The sequence below is a fragment of the Podarcis raffonei genome, chromosome 13 (assembly GCF_027172205.1).
Source record: "Podarcis raffonei isolate rPodRaf1 chromosome 13, rPodRaf1.pri, whole genome shotgun sequence".
NCBI lineage: Eukaryota > Metazoa > Chordata > Lepidosauria > Squamata > Lacertidae > Podarcis > Podarcis raffonei.
In genome coordinates this window covers 12038044-12061415 of record NC_070614.1, presented here as the reverse complement: position 1 = coordinate 12061415, position 23372 = coordinate 12038044, and the positions used below count along the sequence as shown (strand labels likewise).

The window sequence follows — 23372 nt, the reverse complement described above, 5'->3', positions numbered from 1 at the left end:
CAAACATAGAGAAATAAACAGAAACTGACAGATTTGTGAAACCCTAGATTGTGGGGTTAGTGTTTTTGTTTGCCCTGAGCCCAAGAGAATGCTGCCTTGGGTTCCTTCACATTGAAGGGTGGGAAATAAATTTTATCATCATCAATAATTCAGAATGCAGCAGCTAGACTGGTGACTGGAGGCAGCCACAGAGACCGTATAACACCAGTCCTGAAAGACCTTCATTGGCTCCCAGTACGTTTCAAATTCAAAGTGTTGGTGTTGACCTTTAAAGCCCTAAACGGCCTCAGCCCAGTATACCTGAAGGAGCATCTCCACCCCCATCATTCTGCCTAGACACTGAGGTCCAGCGCCGAGGGCCTTCTGGCGGTTCCCTCACAGCGAGAAGCAAAGCGACAGGGAATTAGGCAGAGGGCCTTTTTGGTAGTGGTGCCCACCTTGTGGAACGCCCTCCCATCAGATGTCAAAGAGATAAACAAATACAGTCATACCTCGGGTTGAAGGAGCTTCAAGTTAAGTATTTTCAGGTTGCGCTCTGCGGCGACCCAGAAGTAACGGAGTGCGTTACTTCTGGGTTTCGCTGCTTGCGCATGCGCAGTCGCTTAAAATGGCGTCATGCATATGCGCGGAAGCGGTGACCCACGCACGCGCAGACATGCAGTCGCATCTTACATTTACTTCAGGATGCGAACAGGGCTCCAGAACGGATCCTGTTCGTATCCAGAGGTACCACTGTACCTGACATTTAGAAGACATCTGAAGGCAGCCCTGTTCAGGGAAGTTTTTAATCCTTGTTGGAAGCTGCCCAGAGTGGCTGGGGAACAAATAATAAATTATTATTGTTGTTGTTGTTATTAATAGGGGTGACTAGACAGTTGTGGGAGTGCTGGAGTTACAGAATGAGCTCGTCCTTTCCCCCTCTGTGATACAAGTGTGCTGGCTAATGCCCCTCCCTCTCTCTCCCATATGTGCCTTGCAGTTGCAAAAGAACATGGAAATGTCAAACCACACCTTGCAGTACGGCCTTCGGGCTCGGATGTTTGACCCCACTGATTTCCAAGACCCCACTATAAAACGTATCCTGAAGAAACTGAGTGACATAGAGCGGGCAGCCCTACCTGACGCACAGCTGAGGGAGGTGAGAGTGAACCATAGAGTCATAGAATTGCAGAGTTGGAAGGGGCCCCAAATATAATCTGGTCCAACCCCCTGCATTGCAGGAATCTCAGCTAAAGCATCTTCGGCAGATGACTGCTCAACCTCTGCTTTAAAACCTTCATTCCATCTTTGTTCCAGATGTAGATCTTCACTCACCCCTTCTTCCCTGGCGAGGAGATAGGGGTATCATCTTGTGGTTCACACCAGGTGTCAAAATGTATTGGGCCCAGGACATAGCAGATCAGTTATGGAACTTCCTGTCCATGGAGACCTACAGAATTGCCCTGTTCTTCACTTTCAGGGAAGCTGTTGGGGGTTTCCATCTGGTAGAGGTTTAAGGTGGAGGGAGTGATGTTATTATCCTGACTTGGGTGCTGTCCATGTATTTTCTTAATGATGATATTTGTATGGGATGTTTTATGGTTGTTGTTTTTAATTGCAGGCTGTTTGGGGACTTGTTGAAAACAGAACTTAAAAACCTGGAATTAATAAATAATGTGTAGTTAAGTCCCCAAGGGACAGTTCTGTAATGAGGCTCTAGATCCTTGGAATTGAATGTGCTGAAAATTAAGCTGGAGACATAAATAAAGAGCATTCTGAGAGGCAGGCAAGCAGTACACCAGAATATGAGCACACTTGTGTTTCATTGCTTGCACAAATTCAGCATAGCAGGGCTCATCCAGCATGTTGACACAATTATTTGTCTGGCAAATGAAAGCAGGAAGCAGATGCATGATCAAGCCATAACAATAAAATATTTCTGTTCAATTCAAATGCATATAATAATACAGTTTCCGCCAATAGTCCTTGGATCTTGTTGTCAGGCAAATGATGGCGAGGAGACGAGCCCATATTTTACCTCCTAAGCAAATGAATCCTTTTTTTTCTTTCAGTATAATCAGCTCCTCTCAGACATGGAGACAATTTACAGCGTAGCCAAAGCTTGCACTGGAAACACGAGTTGCAAGTCCCTGGATCCTGGTAAGTCATTTATAATAATAATAATAATAATAATAATAATATCTTTATTGTCATTGCCCCCTCTCAGGGACAACGAAATTACTCGACTGCTCCATAAAAACACTAATTAAAACAATACAGCATAGTACAGCAAGGAAGATTAGATGACTTTCAAAGTCCAGGCTTCCCATTCAGGGCTGAGATCGCTCTGGAGAAGAAGCTGTTCTTAAGACGGCTCGTTCTTGTCTTCATCGTCCTGTATCTCCGTCCCGACGGCAGGAGCTCGAAGAGACAGTGACCAGGATGCGATGGATCTTTTACTATGTCCAGTGCCTTCCTATGGCACCTTGTGGCATAAATCTGCTCTAAGGTGGAGAGTGGGCAGCCAACAATGCTCTCTGCTGCCTTAACAACTCTGCACAACCCCATACATCTCCTGGCTGATAGGAATCATCATCATCAATCTTTATTACGGTCCAGAGACCCAACAAATCATTACAAAGCAATACACAATTCATACAGCCCACCTCCAGGTTAAACAAGCATTTTGTTTAGAATATAGGGCTCATTTGATCTTGCAACCACCGATAAAAACTTTGCCACTGCTAATGTTCTAACATTTGTCCAGTCTTCCAGTAGGAAGCTGACATAGTGAGCCTCTGATTTTCCCGGGAAAGGTACCAGCAAGGGTAATATCAGTTCAGCCCTGGCTTGCTCATATTTTGCACAATGCAACAAAATATGTTTTATGGAATCGATGTCTCGAGCACATGAGCAAAGTCTGTCCTGGTAGGGAACTCCTCTCAACCTGCCATCCAACACTGCAGAAGGAAAGACATTTAGTCTGGCTTTGGTGAAAAGCCTTCGGTAGTTTGGTACTGTCAGGTTTTTAATGTAAGATGTTAACTTAAAGACATGCCCATATTGAACTCCTACTGCCAGCGGACTACAGACTGCGTGTGATTGTGATCGCAAGTCACTGCGTGCATTATCCCATAATCTTTGCTTTAGCATCTTTTGGGCGCCTTCATAACCCAGGTAATACAGTTGGGAGGGAGACAGACCAATAGAGGTGGCTTTTTTAGCCATAGGAAACATCTCCCACCACATTTCCCAGCGGCCATGAAAACATACCGGACAAGATAACTTTGTCAGCCTGAGAAGTAGAGCTGGGCAAATTCTATCAGGACTTAGTTTTCGTGGAAAAATAAGAAAAAGGTGCTTTTGAGTATGCACTGAGTGGCTTTCCCACACCATCGTGTAATCAACAACCAACCTCCACATATCTGGGGGGAAGTAGGTTGCAACTTCTGAGTAGTCTTGATAGCCCCATAATGTTTTGACGTAGAAGTCAATCCCTACTAAGAAGTAATAAGGATGTAAGAGGAGCTGTGCTGGATCAGACTAAGGGTCTGTCTAGCCTAGCATCCTGTTCCCACGGTGGCCAACTAGATGCTTATGAGAAACCCACAAGGAGGACATGACCACAACAGCACTCCTCTCTTCCTGATTCCTGGTAGCTAGTATGAAATATACTTGGAGTCGAGTGTGAATTTCATGCTCTTTATTCAGCTCATAATAGCAATGAATGAAACTTTCTCCAAAACATCTAGCTATATATACATATATACACAATGGGCCCCACATGATTGGCTAATTCCGGGCTGCTCCTGTAGGCCAATCAGGTTGTGGATTCACCTCCTTCAAAAGCCTGATTGGCTGCTCCTGCAGGCCAATCTGGTTGCTGATTCACTTAATCCAGGAGCCTGATTGGCTGTTCCTGCAGGCTAATCAGGTCACTGATTCACTTCCACCTGGAGCTGGATTGGGTGGCTCCTGCGGACCAATCAGACTGCTGCATTCTGGATCCTATTATTCTAGGATTCAGCTCAGTACATAACATAGTATTCCAAGGCACATTGCCTCTAATACACCATTGGAGCATACTCTCTTGTAAGGTGATGGACTCTCCTTCATTGGAGGTTTATCAGCAGAGGTTGGATGGCCACCTGTCATTGATGCTTTAGTTGAGATTCCTGCATTGCAGAGGGGTTGGACGAGATGACCCTCAGGGTCCCTTTTGACGGTACAATTCTATGATAGGAATCATAACAAGTAGCCATTGGTAGTTTTATCCTCCATGGTTTTGTCTAATCCCCTTTTAAAGCTAACCAGGTTGGTGGTCATCACCACATTTTTGTAGAAGCAAATTCCATTGTTTTATTATATACTGTGTGGTCTGTCTTGAATATCTCAACCATGAGTTTCATTCAAGTCTTGTGGATTTTAGCAAAGGATGAAAAGTAGTGGGGCGAAACAGCCTTGTTCCTGCCATTAAACTATATGAGGGACATGAAGTTCATGAGAGCAGCCTGCGTGTGATGAGTTGAACAGAAATAAAAGAGAGGGGGACATGGCTTGATGAAGAGTAGAACCAGGGCCTTTTTTTCAGCCGGAACTCACCGGAATTCAGTTCCGGCACCTCTCAGGTGGACGCCATTGCCATCATAAGAGAACAAGTGAGGCATTCATTCATGGTGAACTCCAACACCTCTTTTTCTAGAAAAATAGCACTGAGTAGAACAGGCTATGAAACACATTATGTAGGAAGGAAAATCTCTGTGGCGCAGGTGGACTTTGAGAAAGGATATGAAGGGAGGTAGAGGGATGTGACTCCACAGTTAAAGAAGTGTACCATGTTTGTTTGGAGAGAACATAATGGAAGCTCAATAGGTGAGCCTGCACACGGTGTTGGATTTAGGGCAGTGCGGGCCAAGGGGGTGCAAAACTGAGAAGATCCATAACTGAGAAAATCCATCAGGGCCGCTGAATTTTGGCCTCACTCAGAGGCACCATATTACCAGAGTATTACCAAAGTCCACCCCTGCAGCACAGTGCAGAGGGAGCAAAGGCAGGCCAAAGGAGAGAGATATACACATTACAGCACGTATGGTGCATAGTATCATATCTAATTCTTGCTTGTCTTGGCTCTTTGTTTAGAACTCACGGACATCATGGCTCACTCAAGAGACTACAACGAGCTCCTTAATGCCTGGAAAGGTTGGCGGGATGTATCAGGGAAGAAAATCCGAACCATGTACCAGAAATATGTAGAGCTGAGCAATACGGCTGCCATATTGAACGGTAAGCGTGTTTTGCAACGCTGACTGCTCCAACAAAGGGAACAGTGGGTTGTAAGGGCAGAGGATGACTCTTACAAATGCAGAACCCAGACTGTTTGAGGTGAGCCTCAAAAGTCAATACAGACTTGGGAAGCATTGTGGTCTTTTCTTTGTAAGTTGCTCTGAGTTTCCTGTGGCAAAAAAAGTGACTAATAAGAATAATAGCAGAAAGTGTCCCTCAATGGAAAGCCTACCTTACCATCAGTAACTGAAGCTTTCCAGCAAAGTCCACTGCTCTAACCACCAGAGCAAAGGCATGCACTGTTTTGTTTCATTGTTGTTGTTGTTTAAACTACAAAGCCACGCAAGTGTAAGGCAGATAGATGCAGATGTCCACAAAGTTCACTTACTCTGTTCCCATGGCAGAATGTCAGACTTGGGAAGGAGGAGCTGGAGCCTTTTGATACTTTAAATGAGGAACTTAGAAAGGATATTCCCTGCTATGGGCTTGCAACATTGTGGTTTGGGGCACCTGGCCAAACCTACCATCAAGAGCATGAAACAGCTGCCTTATACAAGCAAATTTTTTGGTTTCATGGTGAAAGAGTAGCAAGCTATTCATGATTTCATTTATTATGGTTGTATTTTCACTGCCAGGCAGGGGAGAAGGGCTGTTAAGATGTTCTCCCTCAGATGTCAAAATAACTAGATCTGTCTTGGCTTTTGGGGAGGGTGTCACCTGGTGCTCCACCGCAGGCAGTAACACCAGCCCTGGGGACACAACTGGAGAAGACGAAGAAGGGCTTCTATATTCTCGTGTTCATGTGCAGGTCATTCTGACAACGGTGCTTTCTGGAGATCCCTGTATGAAACACCGGATTTGGAAGATGTTCTGGAGAAAATCTGGGAAGAGCTTCAACCATTGTACCTCAATCTGCATGCTTATGTGCGCCGGGCTCTCTACAAGAAGTATGGTGAAGGTCACATCAACCTCAGGGGCCCTATCCCAGCGCATTTGCTAGGTAAGCCTTTCCACACCAAACTCCTGAGCCAGAAGACAATATTGGGCAACTCCCCATTGTCTCTGTGATACTGGAGGCTTACTCCATGGTTGCTTTTCCTTGTATTAGGCCACGTCTACTGTCTAGGTTTTTAGGATTAAGGATTTTGTAGGAGGTTTGCAGCATAGTTTGCGAAATGCACATTTGTTGAGCATAGCATATAGTGGCTCTTAGGTCAAGAAAAATAATATGTTCCTTACACATAGAGAAAAGTTATCAAGAGAGGCAAAATATAATCAATGATGCTATTAATTGACCTAAACTAGTAGTCAGCTTGTCTGACTATTATAAGGTTGCCTTAACATGCTTACAGTGTTAAAATGGTTGTTGTTGTTGTTTAATATTTATATCCCATGCATCTGGATGGGGAAAAGGCTGAGTTGCAAATAAATTCAGGGGAATTAGGAGGAAAGAGGAAGAAATAGTGACATTTTCCAAAAGTCAGACACTGTAGGCTAGGTGTTGGGATGAGCAATTTGGAACTAGGTGTATAGGACATAAAGTGGCAATGAAGGATTACTGAAATTGTTAAGAGCTGCTATCTGTAGCATCACAGAAGTTCAGGAAGAATTGAGAAACTGTCAGGTATCAAAACTGCAAAGGCTATCAAGAAATTGGGCTCAGGGTGGGACATGACTAAAAGCTGTGGCCTTAGAGAAGACGTGGAGACAGGATATGGAAAAAATACTTTGAGTGACCAAAATTGGGGTCTTTAACAGACATGCTAAGACATAAAAAGGGAGAAGCTGACTAGTTTTGGACCCTCAGCAGGACTCCAGGGGACATGGGCTAAGGTCAGATCATGAAAGGAGGCTTTATATGACATCAAAAATAAGGATTGTCCAATCATAATGCCTAAAATTCAGATGTCATAAAGACTTATGTCGTTTTTGAAACTATAAGAGGTATACCTCAACCTCATGAAGGGTCTTCTCTTCTCTTCTGACTGAGAGGTCCCACTTTCAGAGGTGACAAATATCTATTCTGCTTTAATATCGTGAACGTTTAAGCTCTGGCAGTGTGTGGGAAGGTTCATTTTTCTTGCTAAATAATAAACTAAACAATATAATAAACTAAATCATTTCTTGCTAAATAATAAATGCCTTTACAGTGGTACCTTGGGTTAAGTACTTAATTCGTTCCGGAGGTCCATTCTTAAGCTGAAACTGTTCTTAACCTGAAGCACCACTTTAGCTAATGGGGCCTCCTGCTGCTGCCGTGCCGCCGGAGCACAATTTCTGTTCTCATCCTGAATCAAAGTTCTTAACCCGAGGTAGTATTTCTGGGTTAGCGGAGTCTGTAACCTGAAGCATGTGTAACCCGAGGTACCACTGTATATACATTTGTCTGTGTTCCATATTTACCCTGGTCCAGTTGATGTCCCTGGTATTCCACTCACCTCCAGGTTGCAGGAGTTGCTGGGTGTGCTTTTTTAAGCGCTGTAGCCTCTTTGCAGCTCTTGAATAATCAGTAAACAAAACAGACAGATTCTTTCAGTGGAAGCAGACAGAACTAACACTTCAATGCTATTCACTGGCCTCTAATTCTCTGTAGATGTCACCACCGAGACAGCCAATGATGCATTTAGTAGCTCTTAAGGAAGCATAAGACGGCGCCTTGAAGGCTGCTGCATAATGACTCTTGAAGAAGATATGCAGAAATGGAGTTAGAGCTGTTCTACACAGCTAGACAAAATATGACCTGGTTTCACTACTTTTCCTTTACTTTTGCAAGCTCTGATTATAGTATTATATCCAATCCGCATTGTGGATGGAGGAGAAAGTCTTGTTTAGCATGGACAGAGTGATGACCCACTGTTCCCATTTGCCCTCTCGCCCGCCCCCCCAAAAAACCCTGATGGTTTGTGTGCTGGAGCACAGGAATGGAGAACAAGCAGCCTCTAAGGGTTTTCGTATTTTTATTTTATTTTAAAAAAATGAACGAAACAATTGCTGGGGGGGAAAGAGTGAGTTGTCTTGCTCCTGCTAACACTTTCATGAATATTCAAGAGATGTCTGTAACATTTCCAGAAGCGCTTTCTATATGGCAATTGCAATAATTACTGGGTGCACTTTCTGGGATGTCACCTTATCACATTTCTCCCAGGTGCAAAACATAGCACTCTGAGCAGTTCACAGAATGTGATATTCCTCTAACTGAAGCCCAACTTTGAGAGAAGACATGGGAAGCAAAACATGCACTGCTTGATCAAGTGGAAAGACCATTATTTGTACCTCTAATATAGTGGGAGCCAGTGTGGTGTAGTGGTTAAGAGCGATAGACTCGTGATCTGGTGAACCGGGTTCGCGTCTCCGCTCCTCCACATGCAGCTGCTGGGTGACCTCGGGCTAGTCACACTTCTCTGACGTCTCTCAGCCCCACTCACCTCACAGAGTGTTTGTTGTGGGGGAGGAAGGGAAAGGAGAATGTTGGCCGCTTTGAGACTCCTTTGGGTAGTGATAAAGCGGGATATCAAATCCAAACTCTTCTTCTTTAGAAATGGGAAGGAAGCTATTGGAGAACAAAGTTATTGATTGTCTAGTGGGGGCTCCATTCATATGAATTCACCTTGAAGCACCCAGCCCTTCTTCCCTCAGAAAGTGGATGTTGGATCTAGTTGTTGGCTTACCCTTGGGTGGGGGGCTCCTTTGCCCCCTACCTACGCATTAACTCTATTTTCTGTTTTCTAGGAAACATGTGGGCACAGTCATGGTCAAACATCTTTGAACTTGTCATGCCCTACCCCAATGCCATCAAAGTGGATGCAACACCTGCCATGAAAAGCCAGGTTGGTGCAGCCAGGTTTTATTCAATTATTATTTGAAATGGTTTCTCTAGCCTGAACCTTCATCCTGTTTAGAAGCTCACCAGGGCAAAAATCTGAGGGAATTATTTAGCAGCCTTTTAAGGTGGGGCTCAAGGTTGTTGAGTTTTTGAAGTAGCATCCAGTTCCCCTTAGCTGTAGTGAAACTTTTAGCTCGCGAGGAGGGTACTTCGGAGAGCATGTAGAATGCCTTTTCTTGATATCTACCCAGCCTAGTATCCACAGTTCCAGGCCAGAAAAGGAGATTCCAGGTGGGCCAGAAACGAACCACTAGTTTTCTGCCCTTACTTCTTGCTTCTCTCCGTACAATCGTACCTTGGTTTTCGAACAGCTTAGTTCTCAAACGTTTTGGCTCCTGAACACTGCAAACCCAGAAGTGACTGTTCCAGTTTGCGAATGCTCTTTTGGAAGCTGAACATCCAATAGGGCTTCTGGGGCTTCCGATTGGCTGCAGGAGTTTCCTGCAGCCAATCAGAAGCTGTGCTTTGGTTTCCGAATGTTTTGGAAGTCGAACGGACTTCCGGAACGGATTACGTTCGACTTCCAAGGTATGACTATATTTTGCTGTGTATCTGACATATAACATTGTGAATTCTTGGTGCATGTAACAGCCGAGCCAGACCTGTAGGAATCCCAAATCTGCTCAGCTGCAGCTATCAAGAGGAAGGTCTTTTAGACTTTGCAAAATCTTTATGGCAATGAGATTCTGCAGAGGTAGGGCAGGCCCCAAGGATGACTCCCTTTGTGCTTTTGTACTGTATTTGACGCATGGGTGTTTTTAGATTACCTTACCTGTGCAACCTTCAGGGGACCAAATGTCATTGGTGAGCAGGCCCAGAGGCAAAAGTGGGTGGAGTAATTTGTACAATAGGCTTGTTTCCACACACACACACCCTTCTCTGTCCTTCATTCAGGCAAGCAAGAGGCATTATCAGAGTTCAATGACACATTCCAGCCAGTGGGGAGAAACACCCAAGAATGCTACAACGCAGGGGCATGTTAGGAATGCGGCTGAGGAAAGGGTGTGGCCTAGCAAGAATATTGGGGGCCAGATGGAGAAGTGTGGAGTGCTGTATTCCGCCCTTGATTTAGGGTTCGGCTCTACACCCCATCAGTCTGATACCTCATCTGTCAACATATCACATTCCGATTTTCCATGCCAAATATTTTGCAGATCTTTTTCCTGTTTTCAGCTAGCAGGTAACATTACACTGCAGCAGAAGCAGAAAGAATCGAGCCAGAAGGGGCGAGCCTTTCACAATTACCTTGCAGGTTCCATGCGACTGTTAATTTCAGGGTCCTGCGTTCGAGCCCTACATTCAGCAAAAGATCCCTGCATTGCAAGGGGTTGGATTGGATGACCCTCGCGGTCCCTTCCAACTCTCTGATTCTACGTGCTCTTTGTCCATCTCTCTGCTGGTTTTTCAGCTTGCCTCTTCTACACTTGCTCTCCTTTCTGCAGGGCTGGACACCAAAGAAGATGTTTGAACAATCTGACAGCTTCTTCCAATCCCTGGGTCTCATCCCTATGCCACCTGAGTTTTGGGAAAAGTCCATGCTGGAGAAGCCAACAGATGGGAGGGACGTGGTGTGCCATGCCTCAGCCTGGGACTTCTTCAACCGCAAGGACTTCAGGTGCTTCCATGTAGACTGGGTGGAGAAGGGCTGTAGGCAGTAGAGTCTTCTTTGTGCCTCCACTGCCATGGGCCTGTGGTCATGTGGTTCACCACCATCTTGACCCTTGGGTAGATCCATAAAGGGGAGGCTTTCCTCTTACCCTTCTGTGCTTTGGCTGCCAGTGTGGTGTAGGGTTAAGAGTGGTGGACTCGTAATCTGGTGAACCGGGTTCACGTCTCCTCTCCTCCACATGCAGCTGCTGGGTGACCTTGGGCCAGTCACACTTCTCTGAAGTCTCTCAGCCCCACTCAGCTCATAGAGTGTTTGTTGTGGGGGAGGAAGGGAAAGGAGAATGTTAGCCGCTTTGAGACTCCTTTGGGTAGTGATAAAGTGGGATATCAAATCCAAACTCCTCCTCCTCCTCTTCTTCTTCTTCTTCTTCCTCCTCCTCCTCTTCTTCTGGCAGAGGGAGAGAGTTTACCCCCACTGCCGCGTAACAATCTCCCCCCCCCCGAAGAGATTCTGCCTTCTCTTTTCTTGAAGTTGGTTGTTCGCTTCTCCAGGTCCCCACATGGCTGGACCATGCGACTTGCTATGCACCACTCTGCATAGGCCTCCCCCCAAAATCAGGGTGTACATGTCCCCCCCCCCACATTTCCACCTGCACCAATGCCACATCTTTGCTGGGATTAGATATGGCTCTGTTTCCCACCCTTATCTGCTGGGCTATTTGCTGTAGTGCTCCAAAAAGATCCAGGGTTCAGGTGGGTTTTTCAGCTTTGGGTCAGGTGAGTGAGAGAGAGGGAGGCAGACGTCTTCATTGCAATTTGTGGCTCTGTTCACTTGCATAAATCATCTGGCTGCATAAATCATCTGGAGCCATTGCTCTATTAAAAAATCTTTCAGCAATCTGCCTGCTCTCATGCCTGACTCTGGGTTGGCTGGTGAGTGAACTAAATTGGCTGTTCCTCTTTTCCAGCTCTAAATTTCCCTTCCATTTCACTTTCCCTTCTATTATTTTACATGGTCGTGACACCTTTCCCCCATCTTTCTCTTGCTTCAGGATTAAGCAATGCACCTCTGTGAATATGGATGACCTAATAACAGTTCATCACGAGATGGGCCATGTCCAGTACTTCCTGCAGTACAAGGACCAACCAATCTCATTACGTGATGGTGCCAACCCAGGATTTCATGAAGCCATCGGAGATGTTATGGCCTTGTCAGTGTCTACCCCAAAGCACCTGTACAGCATCAAGCTGCTGAGTCAGGTGGAAGACAACCCAGGTAAGCAGGAAGGGACAACATGGGGACACTTAGTTGCAAAGTGCTCTCAGCAGCAATTCTTTAGAATTTTTGAGCTTTGTAAAACACCAGTGTTCATGATATCTTATAATTTGCCAAAGCAGAGGTTGAAATGGGCATATGCTTCCCAGAACCAAGTCTCAACACACTTTGCCCCAGATCCCACAGACTCAAAAGCAGGGATGCACTTAACCATTGTTGTGTTGCCTTTCAACCCAGATTGGCTTTTCAAATTGGCTCGGAATATACTGAATTATAGAGGGACGCGGGTGGCGCTGTGGGTTAAACCACAGAGCCTAGGGCTTGCCGATCAGAAGGTTGGCGGTTCGAATCCCCGTGACGGGGTGAGCTCCCGTTGCTTGGTCCATGCTCCTGCCAACCTAGCAGTTTGAAAGCACGTCAAAGTGCAAGTAGATAAATAGGTACCGCTCCGGCGGGAAGGTAAACGGCGTTTCCATGCGCTGCTCTGGTTCGCCAGAAGCGGCTTAGTCATGTTGGCCACATGACCCGGAAGCTGTACGCCGGCTCCCTCGGCCAATAAAGCGAGATGAGCGCCGCAACCCCAGAGTCGGCCACGACTGGACCTAATGGTCAGGGGTCCCTTTACCTTTACCTTAAACTGAATTAGACATCACAAATGTTGACTGACTAGCCCTTGTTTAAGCATGTGATGTAGGCGTAAGATTGGTTGTGGGAGCTTGTGGGATTTAGGAATTTGATAAATAAGGTGTTGGGAGGTAAAGGGTGTGGATACATGGGATGTAGTAAGACCACCAGGAAAGATGGGGCAGAGGGTTAAGAACTGAGGTCTAAGACTCTTCTTGTTACTTTCTTTCTCCTGGCCAGAGAGTAACATCAACTACTTGATGAGCATTGCACTAGATAAGATAGCCTTCCTACCCTTTGGCTACTTGATGGACCAGTGGAGATGGAAAGTGTTTGATGGGCGCATTCCATATGAGGAGTACAATCAACAATGGTGGAATCTTAGGTGGGTATTAGGTAGCTGCCTGGAGAAGGAAACTATCTGACAATTTGGTTGTGCTGCATCACGGCTGAGTTCTGCCCATATGTTTATGCTGGGAGCAAGCTTGACTCAGAACTGAGTGGAGGTGAAGAGCAAACATGGCCTGGTTTCTGAAAATGTGGGTAGAACATTGCTGACTTTCCCCAGGTGGTGTTCAAGGTTAAAATGGAGCCTCCCTTACTGGGGGTTGCCCAGGGTGCTACTTTGGAAGGTATTCCCCTTCCAGACATGTCCATGATGTGTATATTTTGGCCACAGAAAATCTAGGGTAGGAATGGAGAATCTGTGGGCCTCCAGATATTGGATTCCAAATCCCTTCTGCTCCAGCCAATGTTGGAGAGGATGGAAGTTGTTATCCGGTAACTCCAGAGGTGCCACATTCCCGCTCTATGGGATGAAGAAAGTATTGAAAGTAGGTCTCTTTCTGGGGCAAATAAAAGCATGCCAGTACAGTGGTACCTCGCAAGACGAATGCCTCGCAAGACAGAAAACTCGCAAGAAGAAAGAGTTTTCCGTTTTTCGAGGTGCTTCGCCAGACGAATTTCCCTATGGGCTTGCTTCGCAAGAAGAAAGCCCATAGGGAAATCTCCGGGGACCTCTTTTAAAATGCTGGCAGTCGGGAGCAAAGACTTTCACCCACCGCCGGCCTTCAGAAGAGGTCCTGGACCTCTTCTGAAGGCCGGCGGGGGGCAAAAGTCTTTGCTCCCGACCACCTGCCTTCCCGGGATAGCGGAGAAGCGCAGCGCGTTTCTCCGCTATCCCAACGGCTTTTGAAAAGTCTTTGCTCCCCACCGCCTGCCTTCCCGGGGCGATCTTAAAATGCTGGCGGTCGGCAGCAAAGCCCTCCTGTCCCCGGAGCTTGCGGGGCGGGAGGTGGGGAGAAGGGCTTTTCTGAAGGCTGGCGGTGGGAAGAAAAGCCCTTGTCCCCCCCCCCCCAGCCTTCAGAAGAGGTCGGGGGACAGACTGTCCCCGGACCTGGTCTGAAGGCGGTTTCCATAGGAACGCATTGATTGATTTTCAATGCATTCCTATGGGAAACTGTGCTTCGCAAGACAAAAAACTCGCAAGAAGAAAAAACTCGCGGAACGAATTAATTTCGTCTTGCGAGGCACCACTGTAATTGTCGAAATAGGTTGTTGACGATTCCCAGGGGGATCTGAAGAAAAGCAAGCCCCTCCAGCTACACAATGGCCCTGTCCTGTTCCAAAGCAAGACACCTGCTCCTCCGGATCAAGGGTAGAGGAACCTTTTTTACCTTGTGGGTCACAGGCCAGGGGTGAGCAGCAGGGCCAGAGGCAAGTGTGGGTGGAGCAAAGAATTTGACTTTTACCTTTGTACAGTAAACTACTTTATGGGCATGCAAAAGCCAGAGGTTCCTACACACAGAGACACAAACAGGCAAGCAATTAAGCACGATTCAAGGAAATATTCCAGCAACGCAAAAGCACTCAAGAGAGATGTGGCCCAGAAAGAGCCCAAGAAGCTATAGAGAAGGGCCTGGGCGGGCTGTGTTTGGTCCCTAGACTTCAGGTTCTCCCATCCTTGTTCTAGGTTGGATACCCTGTGAGATCAGCACTCAGTGTTGGTTTTTGGCTGGTGATTTCTCTCTCCGGAGAGCCAGTGTGGTGTGGCGGTTAAGAGTGGTGGATTCGTAATCTGGTGAACCGCGTTCACGTCTCTGCTCCTCCACATGCAGCTGCTGGGTGACCTTGGGCTAGTCACACTTCTTTGAAGTCTCTCAGTCCCACTCACCTCACAGGGTGTTTGTTGTGGGGGAGGAAGGGAAAGGAGAAGGGTAGCTGCTTTGAGACTCCTTCAGGTAGTGATAAAGCAGGATATCAAATCCAAACTCTTCTTCTTCTCTCCCTCTCCTCCTTTTATCCCTACTGCATAGGTTGAAGTACCAAGGTTTATGTCCTCCTGTGCCAAGATCAGAAGAAGATTTCGACCCAGGGGCAAAATTCCACATTCCTGCAAATGTCCCATATGTCCGGTAAGGAGGTGATTCCCTGCCTGGCCTGAGTTATTAGGAAAGGTTAGGCTAGAGTGTCCCATCTTAAGGGCTGTTTCATTTGAATACGGTCCAAGAGATGATGAAGAGTACAGATAAAATAAAAATGGATAAATATAAAGCATTAAGTAGGAAATTCCTATTGAAATGGTATAGAACCCCAGTGCAACTGGCATACATAGTTAAAGGATTGAGTCCTAAGTGCTGGCACTGCGGTCAAGAGTTAGGGGTATATGCACATATGTGGTGGGAGTGTATTTGTGTGAAGGAATATTGGCAAAAGATTATAACGGTTATTTCTGATGTATTTCAGGGAAAGATAGAAGTCAATAGAGAAATGCTTATCTCAGAAATAGTGGGGAATAGTAAAATAGAAAGAAAAGAGCAAGATTGGTATAAAATTATGATCTTAGCTGGTATGCTTGTTATTGCATCAGGATTGAAAGAAAAGGATAAATGGAAAAATGGAATGACTATGTTTTTGAATATATACAGTCTGATATATTTGAACAGGTAATGACGGAAGATGCATGGGAAAACAAATGTCAAAAGATTTTGAATAAATGGACAAGTTATAGGAATTGGATAGCACGGGGGGAAGCCAACCCAAGCATCCAAATTAGAATGCATAATATGTGCACATGGTTAAAGATTTGAAGAGAGAACAATTTGAGGGGGGGAGGGGTTAAAGGGGAGGGAGGAAGGGGAAAAAATTAGGATAAATGAGTAGGGACAAAAGAATATGCTGTTATGCATAAGTAATAGGAGGATGATTTTGATGTATGTTATAGTTAGATTTTCGACCAAAGGATTTTTTTGTAAGTTATTTGACGTCCCTGGAAGTAAGTATGATTATAAAGAAGAAGAAGAAGAAGAAGAAGAAGAAGAAGAAGAAGAAGAAGAAGAAGAGGAGGAAGAAAGAGTGTCCCGTCTTCAGCTCTGGCCCTTGAGGAGAGGTGCCGGGAGCAAGTGTGACCTTGGACCTCCCATTCACCTGTTCCATCTCTCTTCCAGATACTTTGTCAGTTTCATTATCCAGTTCCAGTTCCACCAGGCCCTGTGCAATGCTGCTGGCCACACAGGACCCCTGCACAAATGTGACATCTACCAGTCTAAGAAAGCTGGGACAATCCTAGCGTGAGTAGCAAGCCGCATCTGTTGGGTGGGGCTACACTGTAAGACTCTACCATAGAGCTTTCCAAACTGTGTCACGACACGTTAAGAGTGTCAGCTGCTGCAGTGTGGAGGTGTGTCACACAAATGCTACATGCGTGGCTCCCGGGGCTGGAAAGGGGTTAGTTTAACACCTCTGGTTTGCTAGTTAAAAAGTGAACTACTGTGTCGCGAAATGATGTGTATCTGAAATGTGTGCCGCCGACATGAAAAGTCTGGAAAGCTCTGCTCTGACTCTTTGGTTAGAAGTTTCAGGTATCAGTCCCCTTCTCAGTCCTTTGGGTGTTCCTGTTTTGACTCATAACGCCCCTTTAAAAAAAGAAAGAAAACCGATGTGGAAATATGGAGAACTGAAAAATGAGAAACGGAGCGAAACTGAAATTGACATATCCACAGCCCATCCTGACTTGGGTGTAGTAGGACCAGTTACAACACTAGGTCTTGCAATCCTACTAAAGCCCCGCAACTTGGCAGCACTGCAAAATTGAATTCTGGTGGGGTGCTGTCAGGATGCTGTCAGCGGCTCCCGGCTGGTTGCCCAGGAAAGTATAAAGACAAGGAAAAGCTTCTTACAGTCCTTTTTTTTATTTCAAACTGTACACAGAGAGGCTATAGAACCCAGCCTCTTGGATAATGGCATTGTCCCAAGTGAACCCCCCACCCCCCGTCTCTCCCACTTCCTCATTTGTCATCGTCATCACCTCCTCTACGGGTGCTGCTACGTGCCCTCTGTCTTTGAGCTCTTTGCTCTCCTACTTTTAAGACTCGCCGGGTTCTGGGAGATGGTCTGGAATGCTTTCTAATGACAACGTGTCAGCTGGGTGTTGTTCTGTCTCTCCCATTATTTCCCAGCTTCACCCCTCATCTGCTTCTGAGCTGCAACCTCCCTCAAACCCCTGTTGTAAATCTATACTGTCTTCCTCTTTCTCCTCCTTGGAAGGGTCTGGATGGGGAGGTGGTCTCCATCATTGCTCCTCCTTTGCCCCACTCCCTGACATCTGCTAAAGGAGCTGAAATATACTCGGAGTCGAGTGTGGATTTCATGCTCTTTATTCAGCTCATAGTAGTGAGGAATGAAAGTTCCCCCAGAATATCTGCTTTATATACATTATTTACACAATGGGCCACACGTGAGTGGCTAATTCCAGGATTCACCTGTAGGCCAATCAGGTTGCAACTCAGTACATAACAGGAGCCCAAGGCTGGCCTATCAGATGCTGGGAACCAAACAATATGAGGTAACATTACACCCTGCTTGTTAGATTCTCAGAGGGATCGATCTCACTGCAGTGGAAGACAGGGAGGCAGTTCTTACGTTGTTGCAGCGTTTCATCCACCCACTTCACGTCCTGTGTGTGAATGTGCACACCCACCCCACACACCTTTGTGTCGCTGTTTTGCTTTCCGCAGGAACGCCATGAAGCTGGGCTACAGCAAACCCTGGCCCGACGCCATGGAACTTATCACAGGGCAACGCAACATGTCAGCTGCGGCCTTGCTGACCTACTTTCAACCCCTGACAGAGTGGCTGGCTAACGAGAACAAGCGAAATGGAGAGACTTTGGGCTGGCCAGAATATACCTGGATGCCCTCTGCGGGTACTGAAAGGCTCTGAAACGAGTCTTCCTCTCAAAAATCCCTATAACATGGAAATGGTGGTGGGGGAGGGGAGGGGAGGGGAGCAGGAGGCTCCCTCTCTTAATTTTATTACCTCAAAGAACTGGCCTGTGGTGGCCGTTCCTATACTCAAAGAATCACTAGACTGGACCACAGGTTTTGAAATAATTTAACTGCATTGCAACTTACCCCCTTCTGGCTGAGGGCAAAGAGCTGTTGAGTCCTTTGCCATCCAAGCCATATTCCATTTGAGCTGCCCCTTCCTTTTTCTGTTTTTCTTGGTTCTCACCCAGGCCAGATGCAAGGGGATAACAGAGTCAATTTCCTCGGGATGTCATTGAGCAGCAGTGACGCCGCAGCAGGCCAGTGGACCTTGCTCATCATCGGGCTCTTCCTCTTCATCACGACAATAGTTTTGGTCGCCAAATGTGTCATGAGCAGGCGAGGGGGCAAAGACGGCTTCGAAATGGAGCTGAAATGAGTTTGGGTGCTTCCAAACTGCTGTGCCTCCGTGTGTGAGTGTGCACGAAAAGACTGCAGGCGGCTGTGTGTGAGAGAGGAGTGCGCTGGTCCTAATGAGAGTGTGAATGCGAGTGTGTGTATGTGTATTCATAATATGTTCAATGGACATGAACAGAAATGCAGATGAGCTGTGTGTTTGTGAAAGGTGCAGAGGCTGTGATTGTTTTACCCCACAGGTCTGGAGAGAGTGTGAATGCATGTTTGTGTGCATATATACACAATGCATGCCTGCATACAAGGGTTCCATGACTAATGTGTGTATGCACATGTATGTACATGGGTTGTGAGTACATGTACATGCATGTATCTCGTGTGTGTGGCCTAAGGCCTACTTCAGGTGTGGACAATTTACTCTGCACGTGTACTGACAGATCTGGTTTGTGTGAGCTGCTGGGAGGGGCAGCCTCCCTGAAGCAGGCAGTTGTGTCAACAGAGGCATGAGAGAACTCTTCCTTCTAATTACTTCATCAAACCTTTTGATTATGCAAGAGCCAAAGCATTAAAAAAAAAATCCCCACACAATTTTTTTATTGTAAATATTTGGATTCTTGAAAGAAGAAAAAGGAAGAAGAGGAATGAAGAATCGGGCAAGGTGATCCAATTTGCTCATGGGACTGACTGGACTTCATAAATCAACATGGAATCAATGGGTTTCCTCAAGTTTGGAATATATGCATTTGGAGAGCAGGTGAATTATAAATCGACTGTGGCCATTCTAGCAGGTTAAATGTTATGCAGCATTAAGCTGTGTTGGGCTACTCTGAAAGCTGGAAGGACATTGTGTACGTTTTGCATCAGGCAGTTAAAAAAAAATCTGTTTGGTTCCTGGGTGACAATTAAAATGAATCACAGTCTCCACAAATTTAGTGGCTCTGCCGTTTTATGATAAAGGGGAAGAGAACAGCACGAAATAGACTGCAAAACCAGCCGTTGGCTCCTCAGAGAAGGTCTATGTATGAGGAAAGAAAACGAAAATGCTGCTCCCTGGTTAAGTACACACACACACACACACACACACACACACACACACCAGAGACTGGCAGCTTTCAGGATGTCTAGAACCCAAACACATTTTACAAAGGGTGTCTAGTTATGTTTTGCCTTGTTGCATCAGAAGCAGACACACCAAAAAGAGCCAGATTATTAGCTTAAAATCAGAAATATCTACAATCTCAAAGGGGTAAATTTTATCTCAATCCACTTGTGTTTTTGTGGTAGGGTTGTTGTTTTTTTAAAGTGTGAAGTCTGCTGTTCCTGAGTGTGAGTGCGATGCATTCATTGTTTGCTGTTCCACAGACAGTACTGATGGGAGACATTGCTTTAGGCGCTGTGTTTTGAGTCTGTCCCTTGCAAGAAAGTGAATTTGCTCTTAATCCTGACAGCCTGGACTTGAGAGTCAGGAAGAAGATTAAGCAAATGATTCCCCCCCCCCCCCGGAGTCTGTTGATTAAAAGCACCGTTGGGGCAGAGCAGCCGAGTTGCCACCATAAGGCTGCTTCCACACAAGGAGGACCGGGGCGGGGGCAGTTGATGCTTCCAGGGGCGACATCTGTGCTCATCTCTTCCTCCAGGGCAACAGGAAACGCTCCACCAGCCCAAACACAAGGAAGGCGCACCTGTAGAGTGACTTGTGGCACAATACCAATGATTTTTAAATGGGTTGAATAATTGCATCAAAGAGCTGGAAGGGAATCAAAGGCAACCGAGCCAGTTCAGCGTACGTAATCGAGACCAATGTGTGGCACACTGGTACCCCCCAGAAAGCTGCCCGCAGATCAAATAACTCACCCAATCAAAAGAGCCACGCAGCATGTAACTAATTTGGCACACATGCCCAGTCAAACAACCCTCTGCTTTGATGCAGACAAGTACTGTATATCTCTACTAGAGAAAAGAAGACTGTAATGACTTCTTCAGCTGTGATTCCTGGACCAGGTGACCTTTGGGGTTCTTTTTAACTTCATATTTCTATGATTCTGTGATCATTTGTTAAATCTTTCGAAGACAGAGGTCCTTTGGCTGGGAAGGGACGATATGGGATTGGGGGGGCAACTCCCATCTCTTGCGGGGGTGCAATTAGTGCCAGCACCATCCATTAAGAGTTTGGGTGTAATCTTCGACACCTCCCTTTCCATGGAGGCGCAGATTGCAGCTATAACAAAGGCGGCATTTTTTCATCTCCACCAAGCTAAGCAGTTGGCTCCTTACCTCTCTCGCCCTGACCTAGCCACTGTGATCCACGCGACGGTCACCTCCAGACTGGATTATTGTAACTCGCTGTACATGGGGCTGCCCTTGAGACTGAGCCAGAAACTCCAGCAGGTGCAGAATGCTGCGGCAAGACTCCTTACGGGGTCCTCGCTGCGAGATCACATTCACCTGCTGCTATACCGGCTGCACTGGCTCCCGGTGGGGTACAGGATCAGGTTTAAGGTGCTGGTTTTAACCTTTAAAGCCCTATACGGCCTAGGACCCTCGTACCTACAGGACCGTCTCTCCTGGTATGTCTCACAGAGGAACTTACAGTCTTCAAACAAAAACATCCTGAAGGTCCCAGGCCACAGAGAGGTTAGCCTGGCCTCGACCAGAGCCAGGGCTTTTTTGGCTGTGGCCCCAATCTGGTGGAACGCTCTGTCACAAGAGACTAGGGCCCTGCGGGACTTGACAACTTTCCGAAGGGCCTGCAAGACAGAGCTGTTCCACCAGGCCTTTGTTCAGGGCACAGCCTGACTCCCTCCTTTGGCAATCTTCACAGAACTTTAGCCTAATGGTTGAGTTGAATTAATTTTAATGAAATTATTTTAGAATGTTGTATTATTTTATTGTTGTTAGCCGCCCTGAGCCCGGCTTCGGCTGGGGAAGGCAGGATATAAATTAAATTTATTATTATTTATTATTATTTGGCAGTGATAAACCACTATCGTTAAAGGAGCTCCCTGCTTGTAATTCTTTCTATGGCCATGAGATGTCCCCATCTGATTCTCCCCCTCTACTGTACCACATTTGCTGCTAAAGGGAAGCAGGACAGCTGTGAACTGAAACTGATAGAAGGGGAAGCTAGTTGGATGTTGGAGTCGGGGAAATAACACCATCATTATTCCTCAAGGCACAGACTACAGGCAGTAAAAGAGAATTGCCTTTGTCCTTTGCTCCCTACACCTGCCCGATGTTCCACAAGACTTGTGTCTATCCTAGAAGTTTGAGACCTGGCTTCTCAAGGGGAACTCATTCCAGAAAGGTTCATAACTGTTCCCAAAATGAGCTGCCCAGCAGCTTTCAACAGCACTGCAAGATAATGCCAATGCACCGAGAGAAATCATGAGCTTTGAAAACAGATTGCAGGGCTGAGTCAGAACTGTAAATTATACAGGGGAAATCCTCAAGTGGATGCTGGCAGTTTAGTATTTCCTAGCTCATTTGGTAGAGCCTGGGACTCTTAATCTCGGGGTTGTGAGTTCAAGTCCCACACTGGGCAAAAGAGTCCTGCATTGCAGGGGTTGGACTAGATGACCCTCATGGTTCCTTCGAACTCTACAAGTCTATGATTCTATTAAATCTACAGGGAGTGTGCTGGATGTTTTCCTGCCCTTCCACCCAAAAATGTAGCAAGCATTTAAGCCAGCTGATTCATCGGAGAAAACTGCTTTATCTTTAAAACTGGGAAGTTGGAACCAAATTCCTTCTGGAGGAAAAGAAAGTAAAATTTGGATAGTCAGGAGATTGAATGTTTTCTGGGCTGCAGGTGTTGGAGGAGGCAGGCAAGATGGAGATGAACATGATGAAAGAATCTGTTTTTCCGACCTGTTTTTTCTCTTTACTCAGATTGAAATGAGGAATAACACCAGTGTGCTTTTTAGACTACATAAACACTGACTTGGGTTCGATGGTGGAAGAAAGATGGAATCTAAATGTAAGATACCTGGAAAGTAGATTCTGGTTTCTGTTTCAAGCAGGAAGTCAAGGGGCATAAAACGAGCCAGCAATATTTCTTAAGCAGCCTGCCCTTCTTTTCACAAACCTTGATTTTGCAGACTTACAGGAGAATGAACCTAAACCACAGCTCCTGATAAATGACTTCAGTCCACAGAAAGCACTGCAAATACATTCACAACCCTGAGTACAACTGGCAGATACTAGACCTTTTCCCCCCCTTCTTTTTTTTGCATCTAATTGGACTGCTAAATAAACATATTATCTGAACATACTGGGGAGGCTGCTCCTCTAAATGCTTCTCAGTCTGGTAAGGCGGTTTGGATTCGTTTACTACAGAGTTTACAACCTTGAACTTCTAGCCTTTCATTTATATTTTATAAGATGCTTCCATCCTATCACCAAGTAACGGAAGAGAGAGAAAATTGCTCTAGACTGAAAAGCAATTCAGTGTTTAGTGCTTGATGATGAAACACAAACGGCTGCTCCCTTTAAAGGCTCCCTCTTGGCAGTCTCCCACCCCCCGCCTCTGCAAAGTGCAATGCTATTTCCAAGTCAAGATTAATTTAAGGGATCAGATGAGATATCCTGACCCTGGCCTCAGGTGGTGGCGGTGGGAGGAAACCCTCTCTGTTAAAATGCGGGCAACGTCTGAACTTCTAAAAACTGCAACAAAAACTGTGTGGCATTATGGATGATAAGATTCTTTAGTTGCTGCAGTTATCTTGCTGTTCATTCAAACGACCCCTTTGCAGTACCCCTGTTTAATATCTGCTGTGTCATCCATAATATGGCTTAACATCATACTAAAACAATAGATTTCTTCCAGTGCATAAAGAGGTAGGACTGATAGGCTGTTAATGATAATGCTAGAGTTAATTCATCTAGAATGAAAGCCACCAGTGCGCGCGCACACGCACACACACAGAAACACACACAGTGCTCCGAGTCGAAGGGGCACAAAATTCAATAAAACAACTACAACTGTACCAAAAGGAATTATTGTGAAAATTAAGAAATATTGGGTGGAAGGGTGCCAAATTTT

The 23372-nt window shown here is 46.0% G+C and overlaps 1 protein-coding gene across 2 annotated transcripts in view; it reads left to right on the top strand.

Annotated features, from left to right (window-relative positions):
- Positions 1-19259, top strand: part of ACE (angiotensin I converting enzyme) — a 58738-nt gene extending 39479 nt beyond the window's left edge. For both annotated transcript variants that reach the window (XM_053363825.1, XM_053363826.1), the window contains 12 exons: positions 980-1138; positions 2052-2139; positions 5119-5262; positions 6071-6262; positions 8992-9089; positions 10588-10760; positions 11806-12029; positions 12894-13038; positions 14969-15067; positions 16100-16222; positions 17669-17856; positions 18169-19259. In XM_053363825.1, the coding sequence (XP_053219800.1) occupies positions 980-1138; positions 2052-2139; positions 5119-5262; positions 6071-6262; positions 8992-9089; positions 10588-10760; positions 11806-12029; positions 12894-13038; positions 14969-15067; positions 16100-16222; positions 17669-17856; positions 18169-18356 (1821 nt within the window). In that variant the 3' untranslated portion in view covers positions 18357-19259. The remainder of the gene's footprint in view (positions 1-979; positions 1139-2051; positions 2140-5118; positions 5263-6070; positions 6263-8991; positions 9090-10587; positions 10761-11805; positions 12030-12893; positions 13039-14968; positions 15068-16099; positions 16223-17668; positions 17857-18168) is intronic.
- The last annotated feature ends 4113 nt before the right edge of the window (positions 19260-23372 follow it).